This window comes from Prorops nasuta, unplaced genomic scaffold (assembly GCF_024137725.1).
Source record: "Prorops nasuta isolate Cenicafe-Biocafe unplaced genomic scaffold, Cenicafe_Pnas_1.2 PNAS00007, whole genome shotgun sequence".
Lineage (NCBI taxonomy): Eukaryota > Metazoa > Arthropoda > Insecta > Hymenoptera > Bethylidae > Prorops > Prorops nasuta.
This window is the reverse complement of record NW_027116804.1, coordinates 4,184,174-4,203,148: the sequence shown is the minus strand read 5'-3', so window position 1 is coordinate 4,203,148 and position 18,975 is coordinate 4,184,174. Positions and strand designations below refer to the sequence as shown.

The 18,975-nt window shown below is 37.3% G+C and overlaps 3 protein-coding genes and 2 pseudogenes across 3 annotated transcripts; 3 read left to right on the top strand and 2 right to left on the bottom strand.

The window, feature by feature from the left end:
• The first annotated feature begins 3,493 nt into the window (after positions 1 to 3,493).
• On the top strand, positions 3,494 to 5,455 carry LOC136774910 (uncharacterized). Its single transcript, XM_066729383.1, has one exon. The coding sequence runs from the start codon at positions 3,494 to 3,496 to the stop codon at positions 5,453 to 5,455; it is 1,962 nt and encodes a 653-aa protein (XP_066585480.1).
• A 646-nt stretch (positions 5,456 to 6,101) lies between these two features.
• On the bottom strand, positions 6,102 to 7,535 carry LOC136774909 (piggyBac transposable element-derived protein 2-like). The gene has a single exon (XM_066729382.1). The coding sequence runs from the start codon at positions 7,533 to 7,535 to the stop codon at positions 6,102 to 6,104; it is 1,434 nt and encodes a 477-aa protein (XP_066585479.1).
• A 1,052-nt stretch (positions 7,536 to 8,587) lies between these two features.
• Positions 8,588 to 9,638, top strand: LOC136774908 (uncharacterized; annotated as a pseudogene).
• Positions 9,639 to 13,594: 3,956 nt separating this feature from the next.
• LOC136774907 (V-type proton ATPase catalytic subunit A-like) lies at positions 13,595 to 14,905 on the top strand (annotated as a pseudogene).
• Positions 14,906 to 16,509: 1,604 nt separating this feature from the next.
• LOC136774906 (clumping factor A-like) lies at positions 16,510 to 17,235 on the bottom strand. Its single transcript, XM_066729381.1, has 3 exons — positions 17,224 to 17,235; positions 17,010 to 17,180; positions 16,510 to 16,968 (listed from the first exon to the last, which is right to left on the bottom strand). Exons 1-3 carry the CDS (start codon positions 17,233 to 17,235, stop codon positions 16,510 to 16,512), a joined length of 642 nt encoding a protein of 213 aa, XP_066585478.1.
• Between the last annotated feature and the right edge of the window lie 1,740 nt (positions 17,236 to 18,975).

Here is an 18,975-nt window from a genome sequence, read left to right as displayed (position 1 = left end):
CTTCTGCAAACCGCCTTCCGCCAAAGCTTAGGAGACTCGGATATCTTCTTCTTGCCATTTTCCCTTCTCAACGGAACAGTCCCTTTCTACTTTGTCAACACTGTAACCGGCTAGTCTGGAGTTAATCAGAGTACAATATCGTTCCTTACCAAAACCTCACTTTTATACCAAATTTCCCACTCTGCTCGAGATTGCAACACCAACTTCATGACGCACGAGATTCACTGCACTACACAACCGATATTACCATGACGACCATTATAAATATATTATTTATAATGATGCTAAGCCTCACGCAGATCTCCTGGACCCACGCATACAACATCACTCACCTGAAACACAACCCTGGTATCTTCTTCGAAAAAATCGCAACCCTACAGTACTATCCTGTGCTATGGAAGGTCGTCACAACCATTCACTTAGCCAATTTGACTAGCCAAGCCCCTAATTTCGGAAAATTCTATGATACTCTCTTCAATGTGTGCAAGGGCAACATCTCATGCATCAATGACAGTAAACTCGAAGAGATCGGACGTAAAATTGTTGACACTGAACTTTTTGCTTCCATACTTCGCCGAGGTTTACATCCTACAGACCTTAATCGGAACCATAGAAGCGTTCCCCTAGGATTCGTAGGAGGACTCTCTAAAACCCTTTTTGGTACCTTGACCGAAGAAGATGGCGAATATTACACCAGCGAAATATTAAAGTTACAAGAAAAAGGAGCACACACCGCCCATTTGCTAGAAAAACAGACGCATGTGGTACAGTCGGAATTCTCCGCCTTGCGTCTTTCTATCACTAGCCTAAATAACCACACCCAAGAGCTTCAAGAACAAACCAAGGCCTTGGCTGACGCTATTGCTCTCACCGATGACGCCCTTGATCAAGAAAAACACGCGAGGGTACATCGAGATTATATCCGGCAAGTGGAAATATACACAGACCAATACAGGACCAGTATTTTATTCCTTGTGGATGCTGTTCTCTTCGCGCGTCGTAAAATTTTGCACCCCATGATACTTACACCTACCCGGTTACAACAGGCCTTGCAGGAAGTCACCCTTAAGACCGGATTTTCCCTGCCGTTCGATGAAGAAGAACTAATGATGGAAGACATCCAAGAACTCTCTCACCTACATGTTAATCATTACAAAGGACAACTGGTGGTCGTCATTGAAATTCCTCTCCTCAACAAGGAAGAATACAATCTGTACAAAACCTATCCTTACCGAACCCATCATAATCGTCCCGATAACCAAACTATCACCACCTTTATTCAACCTGCCCATCCCTACCTGGCAGTCTCCTCTTCCCAACGCTTCTACACCCCCATTCCTTCCGAATCTCTCTCCTATTGCCTCCATCACCTGAAAACATACTACTGCGCTCCTGGAACACCCCTTCATAAGATCTCGTATAACCAGGAATGTGAGTTATCCATCCTCCAGCACCATGACACCAAACAATGGACTGGTTGCGACATCAGGGTCGCCTCTTTCCGCGGTCCCTTCTGGACACCCCTGGTCCAACCCCGAACCTGGTCATACTCTCTACCAAAACCTGAACAAATCACCCTTCTTTGCCAAGGAAACGTAAGAGGGACTGAAACCATCCTTGGAGATGGAATTATACAGTTAGAAGCTGGATGCTTCGCGGACACTACATCTAGTCAGCTACGATCTCTGCAAACCCTGATGGTGTCCGATGTGACCCACTTCGAAGCCCTAGAGCCGATGCCTCTCCCCGAACTTCTACCCGAAGGTCACCTACCAGCCCTACAGAAACTGATAAAGATACAGGCCATTAAATCTAAACCATTAGCGGACTGGAATCTGTCCAAAAACAGCGTAGCCCTCAAGGACATAGCCCGAAAAGCAAAGGACCTACAGAGTCAAGATTCTACCACCCTTAGAGCATCTATCATCTCATATGCTTCATCCGGATCTCTTTTTATATTCATTATATTAATTGCTGCGGCCCTGTGGTTTAAACGAAATCCGACACCTGCGCGTGCCAGCCCGACGTCAACCACCTCCATCAGAGTTCAAAGCACTCCAACGATAGCAGCCGAAAGCATGCCAATGCTTCCTGTATGCACCGTCAGAATGCCATATCAACAAACGATTCGCCACGCGCAGAGTATGCCCTACCTGGAACCAATATCAATGCCACGGGACTCGCTACCCTTTAGTTAATAAGCACCAAACTCTTCTAAAAACGTTCGGCAGGTGGCCTACCCCATACTTCTTGTCCTGGAAACATTGACCTCAAGGACAATGTTTCATCTAAGGGGGGAGGTGTAACGTAGGGGTCAGCCACCTCGCCGAAGCAAAGTAGATCGCACGCGTCCGTGTGCAATACCGGTAGTATTGAACATGCTGAAACCCGGACTTCTTTTCCGGAAATGCGTCAAACCCTGGGCGTCGGCCGTGGATGTGGAGACTTTTTGGTTGTCATGTGTCGAAAGATCATGGCGCTACTGACGACACATGACCTATTAAGCCTCCTACATATATGCGAGTTCCGCGACCCTCAGGTTGAGTCTTATTCTATGCAAGCTTAGCCGCTGCCGCATCATCCGCGTTCCAAGGTCGTAACTCTAGTGTTCGTTCCACGGGAGCAGAGTACTCCACCGTATTCTAACAAATCTCTTGCCCAGTCACCGTGTATTGGTAGTTAAGTCTAGTATAATTCAATCCGAAACAAGTCGTGTAGAAATTGTCGCGAGTGTACATCTTTCAGTCGTGCCTAACACGTACCGTTCTGGAAGACAAACACAACTACTACGAACTGATCATAAGTAATTAAGTGCGAGAAATCCACAACCATAGGAGAGTCTAGTCTCTCCAATAGTTGCGACAAATAGTAAATAATCCTGCGAATGCTGACCCAGCATAATTAGCGTTTACTGTAAGTATAATTGTAATACCTGAAAATACATAGTTTTGTGTCAAACCTGCTGTTCCAACGTATGTTTATACATACTATCATTCACCCCGAATCTTGCCAACTCATTACATTCTTACCGCTCGGAGTGTAATACTTTAGTATATTTTACTGTGAGTCGCAAAGCTCAGTCGGCGTTTCTACTGACCCAGACAGTAGTGTCAAGTCAGCCGAAACTCGACCGATAGGCGGCCACGACTACCCAGTACGTAACAGGTCTTTTACGCGAGACGAATTTGGATTTATCATACAGCAACCCTCTATTAAAGGTCAGGTGCACACAAAGCATAGCGTGTTATCACATATTACCAGCCTTTTCGATCCACTCGGGTGGTTGTCATCTATTACTATATTACCTAAAATCCTCATGCAAGACCTATGGATTATAAAAGTGGACTGGGATACACCTCTCCCTCATGAGATAGTAAAACGGTGGGAGGATTATTGTAGAGCCTTGGTGGACATTCTAAAAATAACCATTACGCGTTGGTTGGGAACCTTGAATAATTCAGGGTGCCAACTACATGGGTTCTCAGATGCTTCAATGCGAGCATATAGGGCAGTGGTTTACCTGAGAGTACCTGATCAGGAGAATGGGTTTAAGGTTACTCTAGTGATGGCCAAGAGTAAGGTCAGCCCAGTTAAAACAGTAAGCATTCCAAAGTTGGAACTACTGGGCGCTACACTGTTGGTCAGATTGGTATTGTATATTCAAAAGTTGTATGTCTTTAAACATTTGCCTGTGGTTGCCTGGACTGATAGTCAGGTTGTTCTCGCCTGGTTGCACAAACATCCTAATTCTTGGAAGACTTTTATTGCCAATCGAGTTTCTCAAATCCAAACGGAATTACCAGCTGCAGAATGGAGACATGTTATGACAAAGGAAAACCCTGCGGATCTAATAACGCTTGGGCTATCTCCAGCGGACCTTAATATTTCAGACCTCTGGTGGCACGGCCCTTGCTGGTTCTATCAACAGGACTCATTGCAGACTATGAGATCAGAATCACTTGCGGTACATACCGTACGGAAGTCTACCATTATTGAGAACGAACTATTAATGCGTTATTCTAGCCTGACGCGTTTGATTCGAGTCGTAGCCTACTGTTTACGTCCAGTATTCAGGTTGAGAAGGTCTGACCCAGTCTTGCTCTCGGGTTTGACTTTCTTAACCGCGGCGGAGCTTAAGAATGCTACTAAATTTATAGTACGTATGTCTCAAGCTTCATTCTTTAAAACGGAAATTGAACTTCTAATCAATGACAAGCCTTTGCCGAAGAGAAATACTTTGAATAAATTGAAACCGTTCGTTGATCAGAGTGATGGTATACTGCGGGTTGAGGGACGATTGTCTCACTCATCGTTGCCAAACGAGGCTAAACATCCTCCTATTTTAGCGCGAGATTTCAATCTTAGTTATCTCTATGTATCATCAGCTCATAGGCAATCCTTCCATGGCGGCCTTACCTTAACTGTAAATTTTCTCCAGCAACAAGTCTGGATTTTAGGAAACAGGTCTTTAGTAAAGAAAGAGATACGTTCTTGCATAATATGTCAGCGTGCGAAACCTAAACTGGCCACACAACTTATGGGAGATCTTCCTGAGGATCGCATTACCCCTTCACGCCCATTCTCAATTTCCGGTTTGGATTATGCTGGACCTTTTCAATTACGGACAACTAAAGGCAGAGGTCATCGAGCATATAAGGGTTATGTAGCTCTATTTGTATGCTTTTCAACTAAAGCCATCCACCTGGAGGTGGTAAGCGATATGACGACGGCTTCCTTCCTAGCAGCGTTTAGAAGATTCTCAGGACGAAGGGGATTGTGCCACAAATTATATAGTGACAACGGATCTACATTCCAGGGAGCTGCGCGAGAACTGCACGAGATGTTTTCAGCAGCTTCTTCATTTTACAAGGAGACTGCTAGCACGCTAGCCAATGATGGGATTAATCGGTCTTTTATTCCACCCAATACACCACACTGTGGTGGACTGTGGGAAGCTGGTGTGAAATCCACTAAGCATCATCTGAAGCGGATACTGGGAGAACAAAGACTCACATTTGAAGAGTTTTCAACATTACTCATTGAATTTGAGGTTTGTCTAAACTTCGGACCATTCTATCTATTAAATGGTAGCACAGACGATCTAGAAGCCCTTACACCTGCACATTTTCTTATCGGCACTCCAAACGGATTGGTACCTAATGCCGAGTTCGATCACCTGGCGGAGAACCGTCTCGATCGTTATCAACTATTGCAGCAATTGAGGACCACATTTTGGAGAAGATGGTCAGCTGAATATCTGCACCATCTACAAGAAAGGAGCAAGTGGAGACGTCCATCGCAGAATTTTGTTGTGGGGCAGCTGGTTATCATGCAAGATGACCGTTATCCACCTTCAAAGTGGCCATTGGGAAGAATCATAGCAGTGCACAGCGGGCCTGACGGGTTAGTTCGAGTCGTTACACTGAAAACTGCGACTTCAGTGTTTAACCCTTAAATGCATGATTTTTCCTTTTTTAATACCATAAATTGACACAGGTAGATAATTAAGCATAGATAAAGGGAAAAATAAAGAAAAAAATATTTATTTTCCAAAAAGTATATTTTTATAAAAAAAACTTACTGATGTAGATCTACATCAGTATGCATTACAGTTAATATTAATAATGTAGCCTAAGTACTGTGCTATTGGACGATTGTCGTCGAATTAGGCTTACTGCAGTGAATAAAAATCTTTGAAACAATTGTTTCTCTAATTTAGACAGCGGTATATTACATTTGGTACACGACCATTGTGTGGTGCCCTTACAATTGGGCATCTTGCACCGTAATCGATTGGCAAATACGGGCCAATGTTCGAATCCATCTACGCGCACATCTTTTGACGGGAGTGGATGTTGCGGACCTTTTTGCCTTTTTATTTGAAGCTCGCGTTCTAGAGAGGAAGTACATGGGCGCCCTCTTTTACTACCTCCAGACATACCTATATTACACAGTGTGTCAGCTAAACAATTACGAAACTCCCCAAGATTAGGCAGCTGCTTTTTTGTGACACCTTTAGCAATTAAATTTTTTTTCATAAGCACCCATGAGTTGATTGTAGTGAGGTCCAATAGATGATAAAACAAGCGTAAATACCATTTTCAGCTCTTTATTCGAATTCGATATCGTCCTAAAAAGCTGTCCATTAGGTCGACTCCTCCCATATGCATGTTGTACTCTTGCACAATTTTCGGACAAGGGATGTCAATTTTTCGTTTAGCTTTCTTGTCGTATCTTGATATTTTTCCAACAGGCTCGGCGCCGACGTAAGTCGATAAAAGAGTGACGACTCTATTATCTTTCCACGCAGTGGCCGAAAAGTCTATTCCATCTGAATGGGAAACGCGTTCCTCATATGTGCCTCTCAGAACAGAAGTTTTCATAAGTTCCTTTTTATCAGGGAGTCGACAATTCGGTAGCCTGTTTTGCTGAATAGTTCCGACACATTGTATACCCTGTTTATTCAAATAATTTACCAAAGGCAGGGATGTGTAAAAATTATCGAAGAATACAATATGATTGTTCATCCTTGGTATAGCTCTCGCCAAACGTATAATGACGTTATTTGTTATTCCCAGATCAGGTTCATTGGCTGGTTTGTCATTTTTTTCTTCTTGTCCAGAATAGACCTCAAATCTGTAAGAATATCCCATAAGATTACAGAGAACAAAAAGCTTATAGCCCCATTTGTGAGGCTTATTTGGTAAATATTGCTTCAGGAAATGTGCAATTTTAGTGGAACACATCTGCTCATCTATTGAAAGTCGTTGGTCTATTGCAACTGATGAAAATGTCGTATTTAGCTGTTCTATCACAGGCCGAATCTTATGGAGACGATCGTGATCGGAATGGTCTCGCGGAAGATGTTTATTATTATCGTTGAAATGTAAGTAGCTCCGAATCATCTCAAACCGATTTACAGGCATCGCGCTCTTTACAGGATCGTACCCAAACTTGGAATGCCAGTATGAGCGTACACTAGGGAATTGCTCCACTGACATAAATAAAAGAATACCTATGAATTTTTTAAACTCCCCAACAGTAGTAGTGAAAGATACTGAAGGGTTTTTCTGTACTGCATATAAGTTAGTTTCATCAACAATTTTTTGAAGAAACTCTGGTGTGAAGTAGTGTAAAAAACATTTATATGGTGTATCAAGTTCAGTTATAGCAGAGTCTGTTATGTTTGGTTGGTGAATTATTTTCGATTCGTCAAACAACAAACTGTCTTTTTTCCAAATGAGTTTCCTTTTATCAAACTCTACATATTGTTGAATACCTTCTTGCATGGGTAATGAAATAATAGGTTGACTTGATGGGCCAGGCAAATCTTGAACTAGTGGTGGATCACTATAGGTAGGATCTTCATGGTCCTCTGCATCCTCGTGTTCCAACTCTTGAATTATTTCTCTTGCATTAGCGAGAAAGGTTTCTTCATCTTCACTTTCATCGTCCAAGCCATCCTCAAAAATATTTCCATCTTCTAAAGCTGCCAGAAGTTGTTCTATGTCTTTGTCTGCCAATTTACGGGACATTCTGGATAAATAATCATAAAATTCATATGAATATAGTATGTATCTGTATACAAATAAGTCAAAAATAAAAAAATATATTATACCTACAGTAAAACTTTTTTTTAACCGATTTTGCATACTGATGTATTTCTACATCACAATTATACAGCTAATATTTACAAAAACTGTTACTATATTTAAAAAAAAAATAATGTAACGTGTTCTGCTTACCTCTATCCTCTCGTCAATCACTTTTATCGCGTAATAATACTATTTAGTATGTATTAAAATAAAATTTTAATTTGACCGCCAAAGTGAGTATTCGAAAATGCTGCGCCAAGCTGTCAAATTATGACAATTGAAAAAGTTAACTGCCATATTGTGACAGCTTGCGTTCAGAAACTAAGATAAATATTTTTAGCACTTAATAAAAGCAAAAAATACTGTGTTTGAGTTACCGTTTAGAAATTATATAAGGACAAATACACTGATGTAGAAATACATCATTATGCATTTAAGGGTTAAGCGTCATATTTCTCGTCTTAGCCCTCTTCATTTACCGTGTCCCAAAAATTAATATTGTATCAGTTTCGTCTATTTGACGAAGGCGGGTGGGATGTCGGCGAATCTTACCCTGGACCGTTCTTGGTGCATTGATTTGAGCTGCGCGGTTTAAATCTTGTATGTATGCTTGCGAGACATTGTGCCTGCCCCTCCCCCCTCCCCCCACAATCATGTATTGGCGGCAGGGAGAGGGAGGGGAGGGGCGTGCTTGAGGAGGCGAGCGAGAGGTTGTTGTTGCGAGTGAACATTGCGAGCGGACCGATCTGCAGATCGAAATATTGTATAGTCAAGTAAGTTATAGACAATTGTAAAAGGCTTTTTTCCTCAGATAAAACGAGGTTTTTTATGCCGAGGTTCTTAAAAAAAGATAAAGTTTTCAGTTTGTTTTCAATATATGATAATTAAGAGTGTACTAATTTATTTCGTGATTAGAGATCCCATTTTATTTCCTATACGTCTAGTAAGAGTTCTTTATTTAATACAATACATGCAATTGTGAAAAATGTCTACGAAGAGAGAGGCAAAAATGTATTGTCAAATCGTCAGTTTGTCCTGAACATAAAATCAGAGAAAAGCCTTATTTAGTTTCAATAATTATTAATGAGCAGGAGGAGGAAATTCTTAATTTGACATGTTACGAATGTCCAGCAGGGAATGGTAAGATATGATTACAATTTTTTCCCCAACAATGTGTTTCAATTTAAAATTCACAACTACGTTTGTATAAATTATTATCTATTATATCATCAAACTTTAGGAGGATGTCAACATGCTGTGGCAGTATTAATGTGATTGCATAGACGGTCTTTAGAACCATCGCCTACTGAAATCAAGTGTTATTGGAGAAAATCTGTATTGTCCTGTGCTGTTACTTCTATTAAATACCAAACAGCTCAAGAAATAAATGGATATGTAATACCATTAGATGAATATCAATTAAATAATTCAAATTTTCTTTTGAAAGTTATGAAACAAGCAGAAGAGAAACAGCTAGACAGTCAACTAAGTAGACACTGTTTCAAGTTAAGAGAACGTCAAGTATTACAACTATCTTTACATTAGATGTTAGAGTTTTTGTCAACTGGTAAATCTTCTGCGGATGATTTCGTTGTCTTTGCTTGTTATTGCATGAATACCAGCTTGTGCAAAGAAGCTGAGATAAAGACAAGAGACCAAAGCTATAATATTCTTTAGTATGAACTCAGATATGGTAGAATCACAGCATCTAAGTTGTATGAAGCTGCCCATTGCAACACTATTGATGGAAGTTTTGTCCGATCTTTTATTGGAGCAGCCAAGGTGTTTGACACACAAGAAATGCAGCGAGGAAGAATGTTGGAGAAAAAAGTTCTCAAAAAAGCATTTAAGCAAATTAAAGTTAGTTACATATTTTGTGGCTTCGCATTTCAATCAACTCACCCTATTTTTGGACCATCACCTGATGCCCTATGCAGTGACTTTGTTTTTGAAGTAAAATGTCCTTCAAGTTTTAAGGGATTTAACAATTTTTTGCCGAATGGAGAGATTAGTCAACAGTGTCAGGCTCAAATTAATCTGTAAATGTTTTTTATTGGCGTAACCAAAGGACTGTTTATTGTTGCTGATCCGCATTTTGAAAATACTAATAAAATTACTCTAAAATGGATAGAATATGACCAAGATTTCACTACATTACTTATGGATAAATTAATGACATTTTGGAAACAAAATGTATTTCCGAAACTATTAGAAAGTGTTAAGAAATAACTGTTTTATTGTATATTTTCCATAATGAAAATAGCTTGCTTATATAAGATTTAAAAAAAGTTTATATTATAAAATGAAATAAAAACATAATTTTTAAATATTGTAAATTTATTCATACATTTTTAAATATAGAATATAAAACAGTTTAACTGATTAGAGTGATGTTGTGAAATTTATAAGTATACTGTTATGAGTTCACACCATGACGAACTAATTCAAGTACTTTTGGGTAAAACTAAATTTATTCAGTCCTTGTAGAGTTATTTTACAATGTTGAATTATAAAAATAAATTATAGTTATACAGGTTTTTAGAGGTTTTTAATTAAATGGTTTCTAAATTGAAGTTAGATAGAATTTAGAGTAACTTAAGAGCTAATGCTCCGGTAAAGTCACACAGATGACTTGTTCTAGTTACTGCTGGGCCTGGACTGATCGGTCAGGAACCAAGCAGTTAAGTCGTTGCCTCAAAATGCATCGATTCTCATGACCATATATGGTATGGTTTTAGGGAATCGATCGTGCGTCAATGGTTACTAAGTCGACCGTGCGTCAATAAGTCGATTGTTCTAATAGCTGACTAAGACTTTTGGCCACGCGCGCTCTGAAGCCCTGGCAACAAAGAAGTGCTGTTGCCTAAGAAAGAGGTTCAGGTTGCATACGAATGACGCCACACGGCGTTTGGTGAGAATGCAACCGGAGCCTTTTTAATTTAACTAACTTTAATTAATTAAATGTTTTAATTCTAGTTATTGGCTAGGTTTTAAGTTAAAAGAGAAAAGTGGTATCAGTAGTTGTATGTATATAACAACCCTCCCCCCCCCCCTGGGGGAAGAGTACCATTAGGAACTCTTAATTGTTTAGAGCACGGACATATGGTCGGAGTTTTGAGAATTAACGTCTTCTTGCATCTCCATAGTTTCTTTCTGTAGTACTCTGGTCCTTGGCTTGGGTGTGGGCCTACGTTGACAATGGTGCCATAATGCGTAGAGTCCTATTCCAAGTAGAAGTAGAACCAAGGCTGAGTAGGAAGATACTGTGTGGTGAAACAGGTAGTGACCCGTCCCTTGACCTCTTTTTTCTAGGTCCTTCTCAAGGTCCTTTAGCTGAACGCTGAGGGTGTTAAGTTCGTTCACTTTGCTTAACACATTGTGAAGTCGAGGTATCTTGTTAGTGTCCGCTGTATTTATGCTGTTTTTGGGATCAATTGTATTAAGAGAAAAGTTATAGTTTGGAATATAATTCCTTTGCTTGCTTATTCTATAGGTTTGTACGGTTTCCAATATAAAATCAGTAGCTGTTAACAAACAATCATTGTGTAGGTGAATTGTCCCGGAGCCCATTAATTCTACGCTGAATTTCGGTTTATTTTTACAAATTATTTCTAGAATTTCTTTATGCGGAGTCGTAAATATCCATGATGATGGATTGTTCATTGGTATCAGCATTGGCTGAACCAAGTGTATTGCTTTATGTTCACATGTATTTGTTTCTATCGCTTTCAGATATAAGGCATTTTCGCATGGGTTTACGCTTTTTATTTTTATTATCGGTTTTTCTAACGGGCAGAAATATTGGTCGTTAATTATGTTACACTTTTCTAATTCTTTCAGGTCGTATTCTGTATATCTTTCTGTGGTACTGTCTATTGCTAAGTATTCTCTTTTCAGATTTATTATTGTAAAGAGTGTTTTTGAAAAGTTTGTTGGAATTGGAATAGGGTATAAGTGTATAAGCTCGTATTCCTTTGGTGTAACTAGTGGGATACTTAATATTACTATTAATTTATTGGTTTTAGACCAAATTATAGGTTTCATTAGCTTTGCTATCAAGTGTATATTTAAATTGTCTAATGTTATTGGGAATTGCGTACCCGATGGAATGTGTTGTACAATGACCGGCAGAAATGGCGTCCCTTGATGCGTTTAGGAACCGCATTTTAGGATCCTTCACTGTATACTCTATTCTGCTAGGCGGAGATAGGGGAATGGAACGCGATAACTATAGTAGTTAGTTTATCTCGCTCTAAATGCGTGAGTGCGAGAGAGAGAGAGAGAGCTTTATACGGCATAGCAGGGCAAGCCAGGCGTCCCGAGGCTTATTTCTATCTGTGCCATTGCCTATGGCTATCTCTCTCGCGCGGTAAGAATCATGGAGGTACGAAGTACCTGGAGAGAACATTTGCCTACGGAAATTGTGACAAAGGGGTGAGGGGAATGATAGTCTAACGTACCGGATATCTACAGCCAATATGGCGGTCGATGTAGATTTATCAGTTACAATCACGGATGGCCGTTGTAACGTTCTATCGTTCCTTTGACGTTCCCTCGTTCCTTGTGATTAATTTTGTTCCAGTTTGGTTCGTTTCTTTTATTCTTTGTCTTCATCGAGGTTAGAGGCAGGAGCATATGTACGTTTGTAATTCTGCAGATTAAAATGGAAAACGAAACCGAAAACGAAATTGAAAGTAAGTAATATGTATAATTAATTTTTAAATAATGTTAATAAAAATTAAATATTTATATTTTAGATGTAGATATGAAAAAATTGTACGGAATTGTAAAAAGTTTATCGGAACAAAATGCTAAACTGGAAGAAACGATTAAAAAGCAAGATGAAAAAATAAAGGAATTAGAAACTGTAATGGAAGTTAATAATAATAAAGAAAATGCAAAGGAAAAATGTGCATGTGAAAAATCTGCAGCCGAAAAATCTGCAGCCGAAAAATCTGCAGAAGAAAAATCTGCAGCCGAAAAATCTGCAGAAGAAAAATCTGCACACGAAAAATCTGTACACGAAAAAGAAATACAAGCTCAAGGAGCATTCAAAGCTGGTAATTTTTTTAATATGATTTTATATTGAGTACAATATATTTAACAATTTATTGCTGTTTCTTTCAGCGTTGAGGAGAGGCAGAGGGAGAGGCAGGGCCAGGGCCACTTGGAGAGGAAGGCGTTATTTGGCAGGAAAGAGAACGCCAAATATTATTACAATAAATAATTAAAATAATAAAATATATGGATATATCTTTGATTTTGTAAGTATAACTTTAAATATATTAGTAACACATATAATTTACCTGATTAATAACATTTCATTCTCTATTTTTCAGGTTCATGATTCTTATAATAAAAAAGAAAAAATTTTATTTAAATTAAGGTGAATGAAGAAAAGGGATTTTGCTCATTTTTCCACGTTGCAATTGATAAAAAAAAAATGTTTGCAATAATGGTATATAAGTAGAAATCGAAACTATTTTGAGTTTTGTCGTTGGCAATCAAACTAATTCTTGCCAAATGATCAATTATATTATGTTTAAAAAACTGTGATAACTAAGAATAGTTGCTAACTATAATTGATATAATTTGTCATTAAGTAAACTTGTGATAATTAAAAATAAATCATAATTATAATGCATATTGTGTGATTCAGCAAACTTGTGATAAATATATAAAAACATTTCATAATTATAACGGATATCATGTATGAAGAAGTAATCTAGTTGTAATTTAAAATATTAAATATGAAATATAACACTTATTCATTGTGATTAAGTAAAATTCCTTTTTATTTCTATATTAAAACTTTGACAATGATAATAATTGTGAAAACTTACAATAATTATAAAATATAGCAAACTGGGTTAAAGCTATTTTAAAAATGCATCAGAAGAAACAAAGGGACTATATAATTTTGCCAAAACCGTTTAAGATTATTTTCACAAAGAATTATGTTTATATATCTTCTGTTTATTTTCTGTGAATATTTCGCAATGACAGGCCATAGTTTACCAAAAATTGAAAATTAAGAGAGACAAAACAAGTTTGGATATATCTATGCTGTTTCTAGACCTGGTTAGTTAATTATTTTTATTCTTTTATTAATACAAATATTTCTTATAGTCTACTATATTATAATAATATTTCGTTTTTAATTGTGGTTGTTACAGCAGAGAAGATGTCTGGTTCAGCTATATACAAGCTGATACGAGTAGGATACTATGAAATAGTAGGAGGGATTATTCGTTTAGATGATATGGCTACCATATTCAGGAAATAATATATTTTTGGTTATTATTAGTCAATTTCTGTTAAAAATTGTTAACCTACCTAAATACTTATTTACTTATAGGTTTACAAGGGAACCAGTGGTGTGACTGTAGGTTATCCAGTGCTCAGAACAGAAACGCCCTTGTCTGTTGAATTGTAGCCTGGTATTCTTGGAAGCATCTTCGATGGTATTCAGCGTGCACTCAAACACATAAAAATGAGCTCATTAGCTCCATTTATATTTCAAAAGGTGTTAATGTGCCTTGCTTGTTCCATACTACACATCCTGGTATTTCAATCTATCAATTGTTAAAGTGGCAGCCACATCACTGGTGTTGATTTCTTTGGAATTGTTCACGAGAACACACTGGTAAAGCACAAGATGTTATCTCCTGCAGTAAATATTTAAGAGCCTTCAACAATTTCTACGACAAGAACTTTCCTGAATTTGTTCTACTGAGAGCAAAAGTTTATGAGATTCTTCAGGAAGAATAGGATTTTTGTGAAATCGTGCAATTGGTTGGTAAAGTTTCCTTAGCTGAAAAAAACAGTATAATCTTAGAAGTTGTCAAGCTGTTAATAGGACGACTTCTTGTACCATACAGGTAATTGCAACGATTCGAGTGTATAATGTGCAAATTAGGGGTTTTTATTCGTAAATTCCATTTTCTTTTTTCTCTCTAGCTACTCACTGTACGATCGTTTCTGTTCATTGTTTAAAACCGTAGGAATGTTGCGAAACATGATCGATTTTGACGATATGGCTAGGCACGCCGTAAAATCGACAGCTCAGTCAGACAATAAAATTACGTAGAACGTAATTTACGATAGTATGGGAAACATTCTCTATCAACTTAGCTTCGTAAAGATTAAGGTAAATATTTTACAACTATTTACATTATTGCATATCATATTCCTATCTAACGATCTATCTCTCTTAGGAGTCTGTGGGAGACGATGAAGCAAAGGTTTGATCAGACTTCTATCAACTTCACAATGACATCCAACAGACATTCGGAAATATAGAAGTTTAATTCACTCGCATCATTTAAAAAATAAGTTGGTTCTACGGAATGATGACCCTCGGCGATTTAAGAATGTTGTGCTTCATTTTAAAGATGCTAGAAACATGAAGGAAGATGAGAGAAAACTCACTTTATCAAGAATATCTCATCTTATTTTAATTTTTACTCGCTAAGATCAAATGATTCTTTCAATTGTACGTAAGGATAGTGTTTCTCATTCTTAAAATTCATTTATACAAATAAAACAATGGGCCTCTTATATTTGTTTTTATCCAATGAATTTGATACATCTTTGAACATTGTTTCAGCTACATTATAATCCTATTTTCACGTTGCTAAAGAATCTTGAACGCAAATGAGAATTTTTAAACGAGTTAACAATTTCAATTGTTGTATCATAATATTCAGCTGTCCCATTTGCTTATTTCCTCCTAAAATACGAAAGTAAGAAAATTTAATTTTGTTAATATACTTGCTTAGAAATTTAATGCAAATGAGAAAAATGTACCTCCAGCTCCAACATTTTTAATATTTTCATCATCCGCTCTTAACATGTATGGACTACCAATGCACACTTCACCAAATGAGCCAGGATAGCCTTTGCCCATCTGACCTTGCCAGACTTCAGTAGTTCCATGAACTGCTTAGGGTGATACTAGGGCAAGACTGGACAAGCAACTCATGAAACTTCGAATAAGCTACAATCAGGCGTATAATGGAAGCTGACAGTATCCAACTGCGACAGTCAGTATATATGAACCATCCTCCTTGGATTTTCAATCGAGTTGTACAAAATGTTTTTGAGTCAAAGGACAAGTATTACTGTTTTCTACAATAGACTTGCGTAGTGACTGTAAAACACTAAACTATGGCACTGCGAGTAAGCCTAAAATCGCATTGATTATTTAACAATCTGAAATCTTCAATGAAGATAAATATTTGAAGAAATATGAATCATCTCATTTACTTACCGGCATTTGATTTTGTACTATCTCCATTTTCTCCATTTATTTTATTGCAATAGACCGCCGATGTGATAATTCCTCTCATAAAAGATCACCGTGTGTTCTGCTTTGTTAAACATATATACAGGGTCTTTTTATGTTGTAGCCAAATCAGCTGATCCAGAACCCATTACAGTTACACGACGACCAGTTCTAGTTTGAGATACATTAGGAGCAATCCAACTTTGCTCAAAAGGATGGTCAATGATAGCACACTCGATATTCTTCTCAGAGATTCAAAAGACGCACGCACCTTTGCATGGTACCGGACAAAGCCTACCAGTAAACTTTGAAAACACAATATATTTGTTAAAATATCATCTTTTTCGTGATAATCAATCGTGCTAGTTTACCTAGAAAATTGTTTGTCTAAAGTAATTGGTTGACGGCATCCATCCAATCGTTGTGGAAAATGAAGTCGTTCCATTTGGGAATAATAATTCTCAGAGGATAGCCATGACTACTTTGATAGAATGGCACATCACATTCCATACAGCGAGCAGCTTGAACACGCAATCATTTCCTGACACCCTGGAAGTTGTATATCTCGTCCCAATCATCGATGTTTCTCAACGGAACAATTGAAATGATTGATCACTCTTGGCCAATTTACTTTTTACCCCAAATAATTGTTGCAAAAAATAAATTGTTGCTCGACGGAAACCACGGGAAGGTGGTGATCGCTTCCATCATGTTTATGTCTATTACAGACAAGTCTATTACAGACTGAGAATCTATTGCAGACTGAAAGTCTATTACAGACTGAGAGTCTATTGCAGACTGAAAGTCTATTACAGACTGAGAGTCTATTACAGACTGAGAGTCTATTGCAGACTGAAAGTCTATTACAGACTGAGAGTCTATTACAGACTGAGAGTCTATTGCAGACTGAGAGTCTATTACAGACTGAGAGTCTATTGCAGACTGAAAGTCTATTACAGACTGAGAGTCTATTGCAGACTGAAAGTCTATTACAGACTGAGAGTCTATTACAGACTGAGAGTCTATTGCAGACTGAGAGTCTATTGCAGACTGAAAGCCTATTACAGACTGAGAGTCTATTGCAGACTTGCAGACTAAAAGTCTATTATAGACTGAGAGTCTATTACAGACTGAGAGTCTATTGCACACTGAAAATCTATTACAGACTGAGAGTCTATTGCAGACTGAACGTCTATTACAGATAGAGAGTCTATTACAGACTGAGGGTTTATTGCATACTGAAAGTCTATTACAGACTGAGAGTCTATTACAGACTGAGAGTCTATTGCAGACTGAGTCTATTACAGACTGAGAGTCTATTGCAGACTAGAAATATTGCACAGAAAATAACATAAAAATATTAGTCTACTGCCCTTTAAATAAGACAAGCTTATTAGATTCTTGTCTAATACTAATTCTATCATTAATTTTACGACCTATATAATGTAGTCGTATCTTAATGTATTTATTGGCAACAGCTCTTATTAAATGAAAGCTATGACTCTCTAAAATTGTTTGGTCGTGCGAATGATCGTCCAAACTTTGAAAAACATTTACATTTATCATAGATTCCAAAACTAGATGCAAAAGGTAGTTTTCACTAAATTTCTTTAATAAGTGTTTTCCTCCACTTTCACGTAAAGCAGTTTTTACTATGGACTCAGTTTTGGAACATATAGTAATGACATCGTGTGAAGGGAAAATTAATCCACCATGCGTTTTCATAGTAATTAATGAACATCGTTCATCTGCTGTATCATCAGTCAATACTTTGGTACATGTATCACAATGAATTATTTTTCTTAAGTGTCTTACAACAAATCCTGCAATGTAGGGTATGACTCGTTTACAGTATTCAGACAAAGTCGCAGAATCAAATAAAATAGGGTCATCTTCGAAATTTTGTTCTTCATCAGTGACCTCTATTATTCGAGACCTTGGAGTTGATCGGTTAATAATGGAAGCTGAATCTCCTGATACATGCAGAATAGATATCATTTCCAATGGAATACAGTTTCCCCTTGAGTTTTCTCGAACCTCTGTGTGAATTAAAATCTTTTTATAAGCAGACTTAAATTGTCTTGCTGTGGGATTGTTATTGCAACCTCCTGGTGATCTAATTGTATTAAATAACAATTCTAAATGATCTTGGCTCAATTTATAAGTAGGTATATACTGCAATATATCTAATTTATCAACTAGCTCATTATATAATGATAATAAGCTTTTAATACACATCATAAAGCCTAGAGGCCCACACTTTCTTCTCGAATGTATTAATAATTGACCTTGCGGTTCACGTAAATTTTTTAAATAAATAAAAGTTTCTTCTAACTTAGGTATTATTATATCACAATTGATTTTATTCAATGGTTTTTTAAAACCGTACTGCCTTATATTCATTGAGTTTAATATGTCAAAGATATCATTCATTACTCTTATGAAACGTATTGTTGCAGTGGATTCTATAAATTGCGGTAATTGTAAATCATTTTTACAAAATTCTATTGCATCTGCTACGCTATTGCTAAATAATTGTGATGCAAGCTTTACTTTCATTTTCTGTTTATGATATTGCACGTGAGCACTTTTAAGCTTATTTGCCAAATGCAAACCTTCTTTATTCTGCAAATTATCCAATTTTATTAAATATTCCCATTCTATTACTTCACCGTTGTCATCTATTATTTTCTTATATTCTCCAAGTAAATTTCGCATTAGTTTCAATGCGTGGCATGGGTCTAAGAAAACAGCTATTTTCCTATTTGTTACAGGATGTAAAAATCTAGTTTGCAAATTTCTTTGGTCTAAATTACATCCCAGTAAAGTACACATACTTAAATTTGTTGATACTCCATCAAATGTGACGGAAACTATTTCGATATTATTTTCATGCAATGCTATAAGTGCTTGTTTAACCAAAATAGCTTTTTGATCAGCATTCAACCCGGCTATTAAAAAATATCCTATTGGGATCTTCCAAGAGGCATTAATGCAATTTACTAGAAACACTAATGCCTCTTTAGCTACAGTTCCATATCCACAATCAATATTAGGTCCTAAATCAACATATCCGGAGAATTTATTGCCGTC

Bases quoted from the DNA above. Each gene is read 5' to 3' on its own strand.
- LOC136774906 (XM_066729381.1), bottom strand. The intron at 16,969-17,009 runs GTAATAGACTCT...TTAGTCTGCAAG, and splicing joins GTGCAATAGACTCTCAGTCT to TCTGCAATAGACTCTCAGTC.
- LOC136774909 (XM_066729382.1), bottom strand. From the start codon at position 7,535: ATGTCCCGTAAATTGGCAGACAAAGACATAGAACAACTTCTGGCAGCT.
- LOC136774910 (XM_066729383.1), top strand. From the start codon at position 3,494: ATGCGAGCATATAGGGCAGTGGTTTACCTGAGAGTACCTGATCAGGAG.